General features: G+C 41.5%; 1 protein-coding gene across 1 annotated transcript in view; it reads left to right on the top strand.

Moving 5' to 3' along the window:
• Positions 1–19,724, top strand: part of MCOLN2 (mucolipin 2) — a 71,702-nt gene that overhangs the window by 35,773 nt on the left and 16,205 nt on the right. The window contains exons 3-7 of the mRNA XM_030913286.1: positions 15–188; positions 2,815–2,968; positions 10,172–10,256; positions 10,361–10,457; positions 14,556–14,655. Coding sequence (XP_030769146.1) covers positions 15–188; positions 2,815–2,968; positions 10,172–10,256; positions 10,361–10,457; positions 14,556–14,655 — 610 coding nt within the window. The remainder of the gene's footprint in view (positions 1–14; positions 189–2,814; positions 2,969–10,171; positions 10,257–10,360; positions 10,458–14,555; positions 14,656–19,724) is intronic.

Genomic DNA, 19,724 nt, shown 5'->3' with positions numbered 1-19,724 from the left:
ATTTTATTTTTTAGCTTGTTCGTTTTGGTTTAAGTAACCAGCTGGTGGTTGCTTTCAAAGAAGATAACACTGTTGCTTTTAAGCACTTGTTTTTGAAAGGATATTCTGGTACAGATGAAGATGACTACAGCTGCAGTGTATATACTCAGGAGGATGCCTATGAGAGCATCTTTTTTGCTATTAATCAGGCAAGTGTTTTGTTGTGAATGACCTATACTTTAACAATGTATTGATATGTGGCCTTGTCTTAGGAAACAAACAAAAATTATACATATGTTAAAATATTCTAATGTAAGTTTTGCAGTCTGCCAAAAAATGTTTATTGCTATTTCTCAAGCTACATTTCTTTCTTTTTTTTTTCTTTTTTCTTTTTTTTGAGACAGAGTCTCCCTCTGTTGCCCAGGCTGGAGTGCACTGCAAGCTCCGCCTCCAGGGTTCATGTCATTCTCCTGCCTCAGCCTCCCGAGTAGCTGGGACTACAGGCACCTGCCACCACGCCCAGCTAATTTTTTGTATATTTAGTAGAGACGGAGTTTCACCGTGTTGGCCAGGATGGTCTTGATCTCCTGACCTCGTGATCCGCCCGCCTCAGCCTCCCAAAGTGCTGGGATTACAGGCGTGAGCCACTGCACCCGGCTTCTGAAGCTACATTTCTACACAAAAGAGTTTCCTATTTTTACTTTTTAAAAAAGATTTATCTTTTTAATTTATCACTTCATACCTACTGCTTTTGGAAAATGACCCCAGATCAAATAGCAAGAGTAGATTTTTAATCTCACAAGGATTGATGAAAGCTTAGTATAAAATCAAAGATTCCAGCCTGGCATGGTGACTCATGCCTGTAATCCCAGCACTCTGGGAGGCTAAAGTGGGTTGATCCTTTGAGTCCAGGAGTTTGAGACCAGTCTGGGCAACATTGTGAAACCCCATCTCTACAGAAATAAATAAATAAATAAGTAAATAAATAAATAAATAAATAATAAAATAAATAAACAAACAATCAAGGATTCTGTGGCCTTAATTGTGATGTTTTAGCATTAATAACCCTAGCTGAATCTTAAGAATATGGAACATAAAATAGTTGTATCTAGACAGGTCTGAGAAAGCAGATTTGTAGACTTGAGAAATAATTTAGGAGGCCGGGCGCGGTGGCTCAAGCCTATAATCCCAGCACTTTGGGAGGCCGAGACGGGCGGATCACGAGGTCAGGAGATCGAGACCATCCTGGCTAACACGGTGAAACCCCGTCTCTACTAAAAAAATACAAAAAAACTAGCCGGGCGAGGTGGCGGGCGCCTGTAGTCCCAGCTACTCCGGAGGCTGAGGCAGGAGAATGGCGTGAACCCGGGAGGCGGAGCTTGCAGTGAGCTGAGATCCGGTCACTGCACTCCAGCCTGGGCAACAGAGCAAGACTCTGTCTCAAAAAAAAAAAAAAAAAAATTTAGGAAAGAGAAACTGTTCCTGTTCTTTTCCGTTCATTCAAAAAACATTGAAGTATCTAATATGTAGCAGGTGTTATTCCAGACATTGAGGATGCAGCAGTGAATAAAACAGACAAAACACCTTCCTTTATAGAGCTTGATTCTAGAAGGAAGAGTTAGACAAAAAGAAGTGAAATGTGTAGTATCAAATGCTGGCTCCCTGAGAACACCACACAAACATGTTGATGAGCAAAGCTGAGCTTATTACTTAGAGTGGTAAGGGAGATGCTGTATTGATCAGATGCCATATTGCCTTTGGTAAGGAGGGAGTTCTTTAATGTGAGGGGAGCTTGATTAGAATTAGGTAAGGATGATGATATAATAATTTAGGACTGATGAACATGGCAAGGTGAGGATTGGGGAGGCAGTTTCAAAGAATCTTGGAGTTGTTTTCAGACAAAATCTTCCAATTGATATCTATTTCAATGAGTTTTTTGGATGTTCCTGAAATAATACAGGGACTTTTATGGTCCAGAGCAAAAATTTTCAGCAATAGTAAAGCCATATTAATGAAGATAGAGCTAGTAAAGCCCTATTAGTGCAGATAGCCAACAGTAAAGCCATGTTAATGTAAGCTCAGGTAAGCTAATGTTGGTTCATGTTAGTCATTGATGTAAGCTGTGGAGTGTGGATGGCTCATGTCCTCAGTAGATGTTAGAAAGTAATAACTGCTAAGGAGTAAAGCAGGGAAGGAGATGTGAAGTGCCTGGGTGTGGTGATAGATGTTTGTGATTTTCTTTCTTTCTTTATTTTTTACTGCATTTATTTTATTTTTATTTGACAGGGCATAATTGTACCCAGTATATAGTTATGGGTTACAATGTAATGTTTTGATGTATGTTTGCAATTTTCCTTGGCTTAGGGAGGGAGGGCCTCATTGAGGTGTGGAATTGAGAGCTGAAGGAGTGAGTAAACCCAGCGGCTATGTACATGGGTCTCCAGGCAGAGGGAACAGCAAAGGCCAGAGGCAAAAATAGGCGTGTGAGCTCCAGGAAGTGCCTGGAGGCCAGTTCAGCTTTGCGGGGGTGGGGGGAGGGGTGGGAGAGCCAAGGAACTGGAGTAGGAGATGAGGTCCTAGAGATAAGGCAGGACCTTGGCTTTGGCTGAGTGAGGTGGGAGCCGTCCATCACCATGTTTAGTTTCGAGTTCTGTGAGGCAGTGTCTTGCTGAACAACCTGAGAAGATTTCTTTGTAGTATTTTAAATTGGGAAGTTCTATTGAGGGACATGATGTAAACAATACAAAGTAACTAAAAGTACATTCTATATGCTATAACCTCTGATCAAAGTTTTAAAAGGTCATATGTGGTTTTTATTTGACTATTTTTTAATAGTATCATCAGCTAAAGGACATTACCCTGGGGACCCTTGGTTATGGAGAAAATGAAGACAATAGAATTGGCTTAAAAGTCTGTAAGCAGCATTACAAGAAAGGGACCATGTTTCCTTCTAATGAGACACTGAATATTGACAACGACATTGAGCTCGGTAATGCAGTGATAATTTCATGATGTGCCTTTATCGTCTTCTGGTAAGAGCAAAAATGCCCTCATGTGCTAGCAACCCAGATGGAACAACTTTGCTTTAGTGACAGCTAACCTGTCAGGGGCTGACACTCCAACATTGGCCTGCAGAGGGGCTTTGGCTCAGGAAACTGTGCAGTTGTGGCGATGGGACGGGGACAGCATTTGTGGATCTATTTAGAGCAACTCAAAAGATAGTTGGTTTTGGGGTATATTCACAGGTCCTGTTTTTTGGGTTTTTTTTCCCTATGAGGGGATGATTAGGCTTTTTGAAAAAATGGTCTGTGTGTGTTAAATGAAATAATATATGTAAAGATGCTTTGTACACTTGTTTTTATAATTTGTAAAATACAGAAATGCTCTTCAAAGGTGAATTGTGATTAGTAACTCATTTTCTGTCTTAGGAGATCCCTTGGCAATAAGTTAATGGCTAATCAAGTCGAATTATTTTGTGCTATTTTGTTAAGCATTTAAGAGCATACTGTATGTAAATGCGAGGTGTTTGGCTTGAGACTTTTTGTTTTTTAAAATATTGTTTTATTATTGTATTGTTTTGTTATTCATTCAACAAACCTCTGGTGTGTAGTCATCATGTCCAGAGCACTCAGTTTTATGTGCTGGGGTTGCAAAGATTAATCAGTTGTGGCTCCTCAAGTACTAACAGTTCAGGAGTAGGGATTCTACAACAGTTTAAATTTAGAATGCTTTTATTAAAATTAGAGCTTCACATTGATGAGTTCATTGATCGTACTTCCTATAATCTGATCTTAAGGTGCCTTGATGACACAACAGGAGAATACCCTATAAGACAGAGGTTTTAATTGTTTCTATAGGCTGCTCGCTCAGAATCTCTTCGTGAGTAAATGTGTCAGGTGCTCTTGACTCTGAAAGAACCAGCCCATAAGCCAGCACATGTGGTATCTGGCTCCCATGGTGCTTTCAGAGACCATCTAGAGGAGAGTTACATGGTTCTGTAGCTGGCAACATTGAAAGGTCACATGTCACTTGTCTTATCTCCCTGGAAGCTTCTGCTAACCTGAGATCTATTTGGTAGTCCACCTACAGGGGCTAACCCTGTTTTAATCTTTTACCTGGGTGGTCAGCTATGCTCTTCCCTGTAGGTGATTCCAGTAACTGTGACAGGAGGACTTGTCCTGTTACCCTCTGTTTCAAGTAAGCCATCTGTCCCTTGTCCTTTTAAAAATATGTGACTCTAATTGGATGTACCATACAGTGGTTTCCCAGTGATTCATATACTGTTTTTCTCAATTGATTTTTCTTAGAAACTTGATTAAAGAAATGTGGCCAAAGTCATATCAGTGGCTAGATAGCACTGGCAATGCTGGAAAGCAGGATTTATTTCCTGCCCATCGGGCAGTCTTTCCCTTGTTCATTTCATTTCTCTCAGAATATGGACTGTGTTTAACTAAATGGGCAGAGGTTGGTTATTAATGAGTTTATTTTAACAGAGATTGCTTAAATATGTTAATTGTATTCTTTGACTTATTAAATATAGCTTGTCAAAGAGAATCTTCTGACATACCCAAAAGGTATAATGAAGATTCTTCAAATATGTGATACTAGGTTTTAGGCCCTCTTTCCTTGGATACATTGAAGGAAGCCTGCAGATATAAATAAGATTGAGTTTGACTTCATTCATTTGGCACTATAGTTGATGTAGGTGAATTAGCAGAAGCTGTTCCAGATTAACTACTCATGAATTTTGCACTATCTTTACTATTATGGGAATCATCCTTCAGTGTTCTAAACACAGATATTTGCCTACACGCCCAGCTTTCCTGGCGGGCTTATATTTAGCTGCACAGCTGATTGTATAGATCAAGATTAGTGTTTCCCTTAATTTATGCTAATGGGTATATCCCTCCTGGTTCTGTCTGGAGAACTACAGCTTTCCAGGTCAGCCTCATTGGGAGGACTGTTATGAATCCTGTCAAAAAATGTTTGGCCGGGCGCAGTGGCTCACACCCTTAATCCCAGCACTTTGGGAGGCCAAGGTGGGCGGATTACCTGAGGTCAGGAGTTTGAGACCAGCCTGACCAACATGGAGAAACCCCCATCTCTACTAAAATTACAAAATTATCCAGGCGTGGTGGCACATGCCTGTAATCCCAGCTACTCGGGAGGCTGAGGCAGGAGAATTGCTTGAACCCAGGAGGCAGAGGCTGCGGTGAGCCAAGATTGCACCATTGCACTCCAGCCTGGGCAACAAGAGCAAAATTCCTTCTTGAAAAAAAATAACATTTGAGTAACTAACTTTTTAATATAGTGTTTCATTTTCTGTAATACAATTTTTGAGTGTCTTATATTCTTTTCCGCATGTTCTTAGCATGAGACATTATGACCATTTCATCATTTTTCCTGCTGTTTTAAGAACAGCAGGAATCTACCCTCCCCCTGAAAGGATTATTTCTTTGGCTGGAGTATTCTGTGAGATTCATATTCATTTGAGTTATGAGGCTGTTACTGTAGATATCAGTTTATTCTGCTTGAAGTTTGATGTTTTATTTAGGGCTTTTGCTATCTTGGAAAAACAAAACAAAACAAACAAACTCAGTTTTGTTGCTACCATGTGCTTGGCGGCCTCGGTAGCAATGGCTATAAGTGGAAAGTCAGCCAGACTTCAGAGAGTTCTGAATGAGTATTTAAACAAAGTGTAACCCTATAATTACAAAATCACACAAAATTTGAACAACCAAACAGACTTTTATAAGGCAAATTTTACAAATAGTGTAAAATTAACTAACAGAATTCTGTTCAATTTCTGTGAATCTAAGATACCATTTTTTTGAAAGACTCATCTGCTTTAGAGATGCTTAAAAGTAAAAAAAGTTGCATCTTAGAATAAATGAAATGCAGGAGAAAAAGGCCTAGGACAGCGTGTGGCACAGAGAGCTCAAACGTGTTTCTTCTTTCAGAATATAGCTGTTTACTCAGATCAGTTTAACTTTTTTTTTTTTTTTTTTACTTCACCTTAGAATAAGAATGTTAGAGGTAGGAGGACCTTAAATATCATCATTTTGACCTTTACAGTTGCGGAAACTGATGCTCAGTCAAGGTAAGCAACTAAGTCATGTAATGATTTAGTGACAGTAGGTCTTTCCTACTGAAAACCCAGCAACATGGGCATCAGCTGGGAGTTTATGAGAAATGGAGAATCTCAGGCCATGCCCTAGAGCCACTGAATCCAAAAGTGCTTCTTAGCAGCAAGCTCCCCAAGTGGTTCACACACGTTAAATGTTTGAAGCACTGGTTCAGTGATCTCCAACTAAAGATCTTTGACTTCACATAGACATCTCTTTTTACTGACTTCATCCAATTCTTCACTGTCCATCACCACCTCCTGCCTTCAGTGCCTTCTGGATCCTACTTAGAAATCTTTGTGCATCAATATCACATTACAAAAGCTGTCAGAATGCTTGCCTCTCCTCCCTTCTCAACTGGATCCACTCAATCACCATTAGTCCCCAGCCTCTTCCATCCCTGTGTCCAGCTGATGCTTACTGGCGAAGTGTGCCAGATAGAAAGAACACCCTCATCTTCTTGCCATCATGTCTTCAAAGCTTCTTGCATAACTTCCTTCCACTTATTTTCACCCTTGTGTTACAAAGGAGTACAGAGGTGAGGCCACAGTTAAAACCATCACCAGAGCAGCAGGACCCACTCCTTTCAGTTTCTGAGGAGTTGTGCCCTTTCTCTAGAAAGGTGTACCCAAATTTGCATCTCAAATCCAAACTTCCCTGACCTCCACGCTCCTCATACATCCAACTGACCATCTGACAACTCCGCTGTGTTGCCTAATAAGAATTTCAAAACTGCTGTGTCTAAAACAGAACATTTTAAGCCTCCCGCATCTCCCTACCTACCCTGTGGCCCAAGCTGTTTCTTTCTTAGACTTCCTGATTTTAAAAATGATACCAACATTTTCATATCATACTGTAATAACCTTGGTTATTCAAGCCCTATACTTGAAGTTGTCAGTTTCCCCATTTTCACTGCCACCATTGTCATCCAAGCCACTACTTGCTTAGATGGTCTCCCTGCTTCTGGTCTTGCCTCTACCAGCCTCTTCCCTGCCCTGCAGAAACCGCAGTGGTAAATCAGGTCATACCTCTTCCAGGCTTAAAAATCATTAGTGGCTTCCCATCCCATTTAGAATAAAATCCACAAGTCCTTGTAGAAACTAGCCTCCTGCCTGCCTCTCCAGACCCCTGTCCTCACATTTCTGTTGTAGCATCCTTGCTGTTTGTTGAGCAAGCCAGGCTCTTTCTTGCTTGGAGGCCTTAGTGCTTGATTTTTTTTTTTTTTCCTATTTGGATCTATGCAGAGCTGGTTCTTTTTCCTTTTAGGAAAAAGGTTTCAGTTCAAACATCTTTTGCACCTTTAAAGTCATTCCCTAACTATCTTTCCTAAGGTGGACTCTCCCTCTGTATTAGTCTGTTCTCATGCTGCTAATAAAGACATACCCAAGACTGGGTAATTTATAAAGGAAAGAGGTTTAATTGACTCACAGTTCTGCAGGGCTGGGGAGGCCTCAGGAAACTTACAATCATGGTGGAAGGGGAAGCAAACACATCCTTCTTCACATGGTGGCAGGAGGAAGAAGTGCAGAGCAAAGTGAGGAAAGCCTCTTATAAAACCATCAAATCTTATGAGAACTCACCCATTATCACAACAACAGCAGCATGGGGGTAACTGCCCCCATGATTCAATTACCTCCTACTGGGTCCCTCCCATGACATGTGGGGATCATGGGAACTACAATTCAAGACGAGATTTGGTTGGGGACACAGCCAAACCATATCACCCTCTTAGTTATTCTTGTTCACTTTATATTCAAAGTACTTCTCACACTGTGAAATTATCTTGTATATATTTTTGCTTATTGTTATTTCCCCCACTAGAATGTGAGCTCCATGAAGATGGTGACCGTGTCTGTCTTGTTCATTGCTTTAGCTTCAGTGCCTAGCACAGTGCCTGGCTTTCAGCAAATATTTACCGAATAAACGAATGAGTTGAGTACGGAGCCTGGGTCTTTGATGTTCTTCTAAAATTTGTGCTCAGAGGTCAACCTCCTCAGTGCACTGGTAGAGCTCAGGCTCTAGAATCAAGCACAAGTAGATTTAACTTTTGGATAGCGAGTAGCTACCTGTATGACCTTGAGGAAGTTTCTTGGCCTCTCTGGACCTTGGTTTGTTCATTTGTGAAATGGCAGTAACAGTGCCTATCACACAAGATTGCTTTGAAGATTAAATGGGATGATGCATTAATTGAGATAACATATAAAGTACAGCACAGTGTCTGGTATGGAGTTAAGTGCCCAATATGTTTTTGTTATTTCTGTCATCAGTCTTTTCCTGCCTAAAAACAAGTTTCTTTTGACCAACTGCCCTCACTGTACTCATTAAGGTCTAGTCAGGAAAACCAACATTGAATTGTTTTCTGACACTAATACTCCATCTGCCAAACACAGGGAGACACATTGTCTGCAAATGTCTTTTAAAAATATTATGTCTATTGAGTTGTCTGTTCAGCTCTGGGCCCTGTTTTGGGCTCAGGACATCTAATTTTCAGTGAACATAAGTGTATCCCGTGTATCAGGATATATTTTGAGTGCCAGCTAGATGCTAGGTAGTGGGCGTTTAGCAAGGTGCAACAAAGTTGTGCTCTTGATCTCAAAGACCTTATACTCTAGTTGGAAGGATAAATAGGCAAATGAAGAGTTACAGTTGTGGAATAACACTTTTAAAGAATCAGCCAGTGCGTTTTCCAAGATTCATGGACACCTACTAGGTGCCAGGCACTGCACAAGGCCCCGACTTTTCCATTTCAAAGTCAGCATGGAAGGGGCAGCAACAGCCTGGGCGAGGGTCACCCATGCTGGTTTCATACCAATTCTGTCACTAGGTTTCTGTGGCCTTGAAAGGTGCTTGTCTTTAGAGCTTCTTGCTTCCTGCTCTGTAAAACAAGGGTGTTAGCCTACACAATAATGAGACAATTTTTATGTGAGGTTCTTGGAATCATTCTTCTATCATTTACAGCTCGTAATTTGTTTTTACTTGAACACAGCCTGTGTTCTTTTTCTTTCTCTTTATTTTTTTTACTTTGAAAAAGTGCCAGACTTACCAGAAAATTTTGGACATGGAGTTTTGCTCTTGTCGCCCAGGCTGGAGTGCAGTGGTGTGATCTCGGCTCACTGTAACCTCCGCCTCCCAGGTTCAAGTAATTCTCCTGCCTCAGCCTCTTGAGTAGCTGGGATTACAGGCGCCCACCACCATGCCTGGCTAATTTCTGTATGTTTAGAGAGACAGAATTTCACCATGTTGGTCAGACTAGTCTCGAACTCCTAACCTCATGATTTGCCCACCCTGGCCTCCCAAAGAGCTGGGATTACCGGCGTGAGCCACCGCGCCTGGCCAGTACTAACATTTTATCACATTTGCTTGATCATTCTTTCTATGCATAAATATTTCTCCTGGAGGTGCAGACATGCTGTTCCTTTGCCCCTAAATACTTCAGTGTGCATTTTCCCAAAAACAGAACATTCTCCTGCACAACCACTATACAGTCCTCAAAATAATGAGTTAACATTGGTACAATACTGTAATCTATAAACCCTATTCACATTTCATAAATTTTCCTAATGTTCTTTATCATAAAATGAAAACTGCACTCAACTCCAGGATCCTATTCAGGATAACATCTGCCATTTAGTTGTCATGTCAAGTCTTTTTAGTCTAACGTTTCTTGGATTTTATTTGTTTAACTTTTATGATATTGATACATTTAAAGAGTAGAATGTCTCTCACGTTGGGTTTTTCTGTTTCTTCATGACTAGATTGGGGTTATACATTTTTTGGCAGGAATACCACACAAATGATGTCATATGCTTCTCCGTTCATTGTATCAGGAGGTACATGTCTGTTTATCTCACTATTGTGATGTAACTTTGATCACTTGGTTAGTGTGGTGCCTGCCAGGTTCTCCACTGTGAGGTTACTATCATTTTTCCTGAATAATTGGTAAGTATTTTCTAGGGAGATACTTTGAAACTCCCTAAGTAACCTGCTTCTTGTCACACTTTTGCCCACTAGTTTTAGCACCCAATTCCTGCCTGAAACAACCATTTCTTGTTCTTTCATTGCCCTAGATTGTGTTCACTTAGACCTTCAGGACCTCTCCAAGGACCCTCTGGACTGGAAGAACTCATCATTCTTCAGACTGGAATTTTATCGGTAAATACATTTTAAAGTGTTATTCCCCAAGAGATGAGGGTGGGAGAAGGATAATAGTATAGTAAGATTATGATAATTTATACCTTTCAATATATTTTATTCAGGCTCTTACAGGTTGAAATCTCCTTTCATCTTAAAGGCATTGACCTACAAACAATTCATTCCCGTGAGTTACCAGACTGTTATGTCTTTCAGAATACGGCAAGTATCTTTGTTTTACTATCCACTTCCTTTTATTTTTCCCTACACTTTTTGTTGATGCAGGGTATAAAACACAGCAGCCTACAGATGTGTTAAATACAGTCATGTTTAAAACAGATGTAGTGATACAATATGGTACTTTTTTTTTTTTTGGAGACATAGTCTCGCTGTGTCACACAGGCTGGAGTGCAGTGGCAAGATCTCAGCTCACTACAATCTCTGCCTTCCAGATTCAAATCAGAGACAGGCAGGTGCATGTGGATTTGATCACCTACATATCCACTCTCCAAGCTCTGCCAGTGAACTTTTTGGTTTTCTTTTTTTTTTTTTTTTGAGACGGAGTCTTGCTCTACCACACAGGCTGGAGTGCAGTGGCTGGATCTCAGCTCACTGCAAGCTCTGCCTCCCGGGTTTTTTACGCCATTCTCCTGCCTCAGCCTCCCGAGTAGCTGGGACTACAGGCGCCCGCCTCGTCGCCCGGCTAGTTTTTTGTATTTTTAAGTAGAGACAGGGTTTCACCGTATTAGCCAGGATGGTCTCGATCTCCTGACCTCGTGATCCGCCCGTCTCGGCCTCCCAAAGTGCTGGGATTACAGGCTTGAGCCACTGCGCCCGGCCAACTTTTTGGTTTTCTTAATGTGTTCACCCTAATAAGTACTTGGCATATATCACTTATAAACTGTAAATGATTTAAATGATTGATTTAAATTTCATAAGGTAGAAGATTGAGGGCATTTGGACATCTTAAGTTCAGCCTGCAGTCTTGGAGCAATCTTTGTTCTTTCTAAAAGCATTGTATGTAGCTCTTGAAACAAATAGAAACATAATTTCTAGCCTAACAAAAACTAGAATTTCATACCCAAAGAACTAAATTGAAGGAAATGCTTTTAAATTCAATTCAGAATAATAAATTAGATCATTGTGTTCTTTCAAAGATTAGTTAATTTTGATTTTTATTCCTAGGACTGTTTGTCTGTTTTGCTCTAGGATTTCTCTGAACCAGATATCTGATATCCTGTATTTAGTAAAACTTCACATATTAGCCCTTTCAATCGTATTTGTTTCATTAATAACAGAAAGTTGTGAAGAAATCCTGTGATGTGATGATTTTCGTTGGTATAATTCTCTTTGTTGCCTTAATTTATGTCTTTATTGTGAGTTCCTTAGCCTCTAATTGTACTTGTGTTTGTTTTTTACAATTTTGACTTAAAACCTTCGTACTAGAGGACTGACAGATTTATATAGCACCATTCCAATACTGGGGTATTCTGAATTTGATTATAAACTTACCTGTACTGTTGAGTTTTATGCTTTCACATGTTTTCATGATCATAATTATTGTTCGTTTCCAGTTTTAGTGCTCCCTCAAGCATTTCTTGAAAGGCTGGTCTAGTGGTGAAAATTCCCTCAACTTTTGCTTGTCTGGGGAGGTCTTTATTTCTTCTTCACTTCTGAAGGATGGCTTTGCTGGATATAGTATTCTTGACTGACAGGTTTTTTTTTTTTTTTTCTTAAACCCTTTGAATATATCATCTCGTTATCTCCTGGCCTGATGCATTTCTCTTGGAGCTTTTTTTTTTTTTTTTTTTTTGAGACAGAGTCTCGCTCTGCCACCCAGGCTGGAGTACAGTGGCACTATCTCCGCTCACTGCAAGCTCTGCCTCCTGGGTTCACGCTATTCTCCTGCCTCAGCCTCCCGAGTAGCTGGGACTACAGGCCCGCCACCATGCCCGGCTAATTTTTTTGTATTTTTAGTAGAGACGAGGTTTCACCATGTTGGCCAGGATGGCCTCCATCTCCTGACCTCGTGATCTGCCCGCCTCGGCCTCCCAAAGTGCTGGAATTATAGGCATAAGCCACCACGCCCAGCCTACTTGCAGCTTTTAGAATTGTCTCTGTCTTTGACTTTTGACAGATTGATTATAATGGGCCTTGGAGAGAATCTTTTTGGGGTGAATCTAATTGGGGATCTTTGAGCTTCCTAGATCTGGATGTTCATATCTCTCCCAAGATTTGAGAAGTTTTCAGCTGGGTTATTTGAAAAGACCCGTCTTCAAGTTCAGAAATTCTTTTTATTTTATTTATTTATTTGTTCTGAGACAGAGTCTCAATCTATTGCCCAGGCTGAAGTGCAGTGGTGTGATCTCAGCTCACTGCAACCTCCGCCTCCTAGATTCAAGTGATTCTCATGCCTCAGCCTCCCCAGTAGCTGGGATTACAGGTGCCTGGAACCACACCCAGCTAATTTTGTATTTTCTATTAGAGATGCTGTTTCACCATGTTGGCCAGGCTGGTCTCAAAATCCTGACCTCAAATGATCCACCTGCCTTGGCCTTCCAAAGTGCTGGGATTACAGGCTTGGCCACTGCACCCGGCCAGAAATTCATTCTTCTTTGCTCAATGTAGTCTGTTGTTGAAGTTCTCAATTGTAATTTTTTTGTTTCACTCATTGAGTTATTCAGCTCCAAGATTTTTGTTTGGTTCTTCTTTATGCTATGTCTCTCTGTTGAATTTCTCAATCAAATCATAAATTATTTTCCTGGTTTCATTGAATTGCTTGTATTCTCTTATATCTCACTTAGCTTTCTTAAGATCATTATTTTGAATTTTTCAGGCATTTTCTTTGGGTCCTGCTACTTGAGAATTATTATATTCCTTTGGGTGTCCTGTTTTCTTGCCTTTTCATGTTTCTTGTGTCCCTACATTGTTATCTATGCATCTAGTGAAATAGTTGCTTTTTCCAATTTTATGGAATAGCTTTCATAGGGATAGACTTTTTCCTGTAGATGGGCCCTAGAGTGTTGGTTGACTATAGTGCATTGGCTTTGGTTCTGGGCAGACTCAGTAGTGTGGTGTCCATGCAGTTTGTTCAGTTGTGCTCCTTGTCAGTGATGTCTGTGATTGGCTCAGTGGCCTAGGCTGAGGGAGTTTTTAACAGCAATGGCACGGTTTTGCTGGAGGCAGGGATGCCAGATTGGTTGTTGGGCTGGACATGTGCATACATAATAAGCAGCAGGCTGTGTGGCAGGCTCTTCAACTGAGTAGGGACAATTGCTGCCCAGCTGGCTGTCAGGTCAGGTGTGCATGGTTGTGGTGGGCCAGTAGGTTGTGAGGCAGGCTCTTTAGAGATGTGAGGTCACTGCTGAACTGGCTGTCAGGCCTGTTTGGGTGTGGAGAGATAGCCAACTGTGTGGCCCAAGTGTGCACAAGCACAGCACACCAGCCAGCTGTTTGGTAGCTTCCTGTTGCGCAGTTCTGCCTGTTCCCAGGGTCAGGGGCAGGAACAGGTGCTGCATGGATTCAGATGTCAGGGTCTCAGATGTTCCATCAGGTCTAGGCTCTGGGCAGCCAGGGTCATGGTGTTGCAGGCACCTGTGTAAACATGGTGGAATAATGGCAGGACTTCAGGAATGGAGAGAGACAATGAGTACTGGCCCCCAGGGCAGAACACACTCTGTTCGCGATCTGGTCTCTAAATGGTGTCATGCCATGGCAGCTTAGGTCACAGAAGTGAAGAGTGCGCATAATGTGTGCTTCCACTCTGGGGCAACATGGCTGCATGAACTCCCAGCACCTCTCCAAACTGGATTCAAAGCCTGTGAGGACTGGAGGGCTCTCCTGTAGCAATGACTGCTGGCATTCTGTGGCCGTAATGAGGACCACTGGAGTCTCTAGCCTAACGTTTTCCTATCCAAAGAGATCCCCCTGGCTCTAAGCTGATCCTGGCTGGGGAGACAGTATGGCAGAGGCAGGGTGCCTTGCTCCCCTTCCTATGTTGCTGTCCTGGGCTTTCATGCTCCACAGGATTTTGCTGCTACCCTGGTGCTCTCCAGTGTACTTCTTCAGTGATTTCAGTCAAAATATAGTTGTTTATTCATTATTTTGATCCCTGTGTGTGTGTGTGTGAGATGGGGGCGGGTGTGAAGGAAATGAATGTCAAGTAATTCTAGTCAGCCATTTTGCTGGCCTGTGTAATTCTCTTCGGATCAGCACAGTATTTGGATGCCAGTGATTTTTTTTTTTTTTTTTAGGCAGAGTTGATCTAACATGTTATACTTTCTTCTATGTTGTAATCTCTCTATACATTTGTGTCTCCAGATTATCTTTGACAATAAAGCTCACAGTGGCAAAATCAAAATCTATTTTGACAGTGATGCCAAAATTGAAGAATGTAAAGACTTGAACATATTTGGATCTAGTAAGTATGCTATATACTTACCCATGGGGATTATAGATGATTTTTAACACTTTATTTTGGGGCTTGGGTATTTAAATGGTTTGTTTGCGTGGTAATAGGAAGAAAACCACGTCTTGAGCATTATATTCTGTAAAGAATATCCCAAAGCCTTGTATTTTTGTTTAATTCAGCAAATGTTTACTATACACCTCTTAGAAGAAGTAGCATGACTCAGTGGTTAGGAGCTTAGCTCTGGAGCCAGATTGCCTGGGTTTCAGTTCCAGTTCTGTTTACTGTGCCTGTGATCTTGGACAAATTACTTAACCTGTCTGTCTCAGTATCTTTCTATGTAAAATGAGAGTAATAGTATAGGTTGAGCATCCCAAATCGGAAAAATCTGAAATCACAATCCTCTGAAATTTGAGACATTTGAGCACTGACATGACCAAAGCTCAAAGGAAATGCTTATTGGAGCATTTTGGATTCTGAATTTTTGGATTTGAGATGCTCAACCTGTAAGTATAAGGCAAGTATTCCAAAATCAAAAGACATCTGAAATACTTTTGGTCCCAAATCATTCTGAATGGGGCATACTCAGCCTAAACTTACCTTCCAGGATATTGAATATTAAATGAATTAGTATATAAAGCAAAGTACTAAACACAAGAGTTGGCACATATTAATTGCTAGGCATTATGGGAAAAGGAAGAAAATGCCTTAGTGAGGGAGACTGACATGCTTATAAAATCTGTGATGTGTTATGGAGAGAAATAAGGGTATAAATACAAAAAGCATGAGGAGAAAAAAAACAAAGGTTAAGTTTGAGTGGGGCAGAGTGGGAAAAGAAATGATTCTTGGAGAAGATATGCTTTGATCTGAGCCTTGGACAGTGGGGAAGGATCAGGGCCTCCAGAGCCCAGAGAGCAACTGCTGCAAATGCTGAGTCATTTACTCAGCCATCGCTCAGAAAACATCACTTAATCCACATGTTTAAAATGGGCTACTGCTGAGCATGGGGGCTCACACCTGTAATCCCAGCACTTTGGGAGGCCTAGGCGGATGGATCACTTGATGTCAGGAGTTCGAGATCAGCGTAGTCAACATGACAAAACCCTGTCTCTACTAAAAATACAGAAATTAGCCAGGCATGGTGGCACACGCACCTGTAATCCCAGCTACTTGGGAGACTAAGGCAGGAGAATTGCTTGAACCTGAGAGGCAGAGGCTGCAGTGAGCCGAGGTCACACCACTGCACTCCAGCCTGGGCAACAGAGTGAGACTTTGTCTCAAAAATAAGTAAAATAAATTTTAAAAAATAAAATAAAATAAAATATAATGGGCTACCTGTGGAACCTGTTCTGTTTGCTCAGTAAAGAATTGGGATGATGTTAATGATGGATGCTCAGTACTTTTTATTTTGCAAATTTTGTTTAAATGACTTTCCTTTTGACCAGGTTATCAGAATGAAAGAAAATGTAAAATACCTGTGGCTCTTGTTTTAGAGTTGTTTTAAATTATATTTGATTTGTGGCCTGCTGCTTTTCAGATGTATGATATGTCCTGATGATTTGAAGTTTTGGTTTCAATAATTTCACCGACTGACTTAAGCCTCCGATTATAGTTTTAGTTTCTGTTAAAAAGTGGTTACTATTCCCCAGCATACACCACTCTCTTACAGACACACAGAGATCAAGGGCGTATTTTCTAATTAGGTCCAAGTATAGGTTGCAGTGTTCTGTGAAAAGAAACTAACCTTTGTCAAATATGTGATTTGGAACATCATTATAAAGATCAAAATGATGGAAATTTCCAAACTAGGCAGTCAAATGCATTTCCAGAACAGTGAGTTTTTCACTTCTGCCTACAGCCCTCCTTGCAACATTAGGGGTTTTCCTAGATTGTGCTCAGAAGAGAGTATCTCTAGCCCCCTCCTGTGGCCAATGAGGAGAAACACAAGCCTCCTAGACCACTGGGTAAAAGCTCTTTAAGATTTACATATTCTTCTAGAGCTGTGTCTTAAGAAACCAGGTTCTATCACTAGGAGAATGTGAATTTAAAATAAGATGATGTGATGTGAAAGCCTTAAAAAATTATGTTTGGAAAAAAATTATGTCCTTAGGAAATGGACATTTTCCCCTATATGAAGCTGTCTGGTGGATTGAGATTGCCTTGGCTCTGGGGGAAGTGGACAAGGACAAGGGCGACATCTGGTGGGACACTTACACTATTTCTAAAAGTTCAGAGGCTCATTCACACCCACACGCTTACCCCCAGGCTTCTCTCTCCTTTGTCATTACCTATATTGAAGCAAATGCAGGTGAATGTCCATTTTCACATACAAACCTCGTGCTGCCTTTTGTGACTCCCAAGTCTCCTCTCTAAATGTGCCATGTCTTCATTTAACTTGGTTTCATAAACACAGGAATTTGGAGATGAGGGGCTTGGGGAGGAATTAGCGGGATTCCTCTTTGGCGGGATTCCCCAATGATGGGTGATACAGATTGTGTTTTTTTTTGAGACGGCGTCTTGCTCTGTCACCCAGGCTGGTGTGTGCAGTGGCACAATCTCGTCTCACTGCAACCTCCACCTCCTGGGTTCAAGCGATTCTTCTGCCTCAGCCTCCCAAGTAGCTGGGACTACAAGCACACACCACCACACCCGACTATTTTTTGTATTTTTAGTAGAGATGGAGTTTCATCATATTGGCCAGGCTGGTCTCGAACTCCTGACTTCGTGACCTGCCCACCTCGGCCTCCCAAAGCACTGGGATTACAGGCGTGAGCCACCATGCCCGGCCAAGATGTTCATAAAATACATATTTTTAGCATACCAAACTAGTCTTCTCAGTAATTCAAAGAAAAACAGAATCCTATACTGGATTCTGTTAGGAGGACTGGTTTCTGTTTCTAAGCCTGCTTGTTTTCCCATCTGTAAACAAAGTCCAATACAAGCTGTCTTGGAGATTTGTGTTCTAGTTATATGTCAGAAAGGAAAGTACTAGATGCTGTCCTTGCATTTCATAAGATTTTCAGTTTTATCTTCCCAAGAGCTTCCTATGTTTCCTCTGCTCCATTCCATGGATCCAAGGGAAAAAAAAATCTTGCATTATGCTAGAGCTAAGTTGTTTTCTTACCTACCCATTAGATGATACCTCAAGATAACTTTCTTGAGTGTAAATGGCTAAAGGTAAATGTAAGTGCTAGGCACTAGGCACTATTCTAACAAGCATTTCACATAGACAGTTCTACCTGGTTCTCATGACAGACTCAGGAATGGGTACACTTGCCCTCCCCATTTTGAAGGTGGCACATCTGAAGCTGAAATCATTTGCTCAGAGAGTTGCATTTACCAGCTGGCTGTCTGCTCGCCACCCACTGTAGGAGCTGCTTTGCCCTCAGACACTCAAGCCAGTATCACTCACATCTTTGCATTATTAAGTCCATAGACAGTCTGGCATTTCTCTTCAACGCTGTCTCTGCAGAGGTTTCTGTGGAGGACTCTGACCGCAGTCTCTCCTCTGAAGGTCACCTGTCCCTGGTTTTATTTGCTTCTCCTCTGGCCGTTCTGCTTCATCCCATTCCTGAGCTCATCTCCTTTTCTAATTCTCAAACGTCGCTCCCCATCCCTGACCACTGTCCTTCCCAGTGGTCTCTCTGAGGGGCCATCACTCCCATGGCTTTAACTGCCACTGAATAGTCCTCTCTTGTCATGAATATCCAGAGTAAACTCGGTTTACCCAAGACAGGGAACCAGGAATCATTCTTGGTTGTCCTTCTTCCTTATTCCCCAAGTTCAGTTAGAGACCAGGCCATGACTCTCTCCATCTCTTACGATTCTGTGCCCTCTTTCGCTCTGCCCCAACTTAGCTCAGACCATCATAAGTTCTAACTTAGATTATTCAGTGGTCTTATGTTCTGCTCAATTCTCTTCATTTATTTGTAAGCATACTGAAGCGTTATACTAGCCACAGGTGCTGTATTCAACACTACTGTCTTAGTCTGTTTTCTGATACTTATAACAGAATGCCTGAAACTGGCTAATTTATAAAGAAAAGAAATGCATTCTTTCAGTTCTGGAACCTGAGAAGTCCAAAGTCGGAGGACCACTTCTGGTGAGGACCTTCTTGCTGGTTGGGAGTCTCAGTGGAGTCCCAAGGCATTACAGGGCATCACATGGTGAGGAGGGGGAGCATACTAGCTCAAGTCTCTCTTCCTCTTCTTATAAAGCCACCAGAGCCATTCTCTTGATAACCCATTAATCTATGAGTGGATTAATCCATTTATGAGGGCAGAGACCTCATGACCCAATCACCTCTTAAAGGCCCGCCCTCTCAATCCTGTCACATTGGGGATTAAATTTCAACATGAGTTTTGGAGGAGACAGATAATTCAAACCATAGCAACTACCTATGGGCCCTGCTTTACAGAGCCTGTCACTTGATGAGGAAGATGGACACTGAATCATAAAATAAGTAACCGCTGTAAGTGTTTGCTATTGTTATTTTCCTTGGCTGTTTCATGGGCTCTTTGTATATGAACTTGCATAATTTTCACATTTTCTTTCCCAATTTTCATAATGTTCTTTCCCATTCTACACTGTCTCTGTGCTCTGTGCTGTGCTGCCTTTGCAGATGTAATGAAAGGTCAGTGTTTGTTGTGCAGAGGAAAGTAAAGGAGCTCTGGGTGTGTGTAGTAACCAAAAACCATGAAATTATATAGGAGGGGGCTAATAGAGATGAGAATTTAAGGAATTATTTTCTGAGATGGGAGATTTTTCATTTGGAACTTGAGGCTGAAAATAAATAAGCTGAGCTGTGTGTGTGGGAGAAGTGCTGTTCCAGGCAGATTGATCAGCATGTGCAAAGTCCCTGAGATGAGAGCAGGAAAGGAGGAAGACCAGTGTGACTGCAGGGTGGAGAAGGCGGGGGGCAGGCAGGAGAGAGCCGGACTGGGATCGGAGACACTACTGTGAAGTCTGAGAGAAACTAAGGTTAGATTCATCTCCTTCCCACACATTCTTCTTGCTGCTGTGTGATCCAAACCAAAAATCTGATTACCACTCCCCTCCTTGCTTCTGTTCCAAGAAGCAGT

The sequence above is a fragment of the Rhinopithecus roxellana genome, chromosome 12, assembly GCF_007565055.1.
Source record: "Rhinopithecus roxellana isolate Shanxi Qingling chromosome 12, ASM756505v1, whole genome shotgun sequence".
In the NCBI taxonomy this organism is placed as follows: Eukaryota; Metazoa; Chordata; class Mammalia; order Primates; family Cercopithecidae; genus Rhinopithecus; species Rhinopithecus roxellana.
This window is presented reverse-complemented; position numbering and strand designations above follow the sequence as displayed.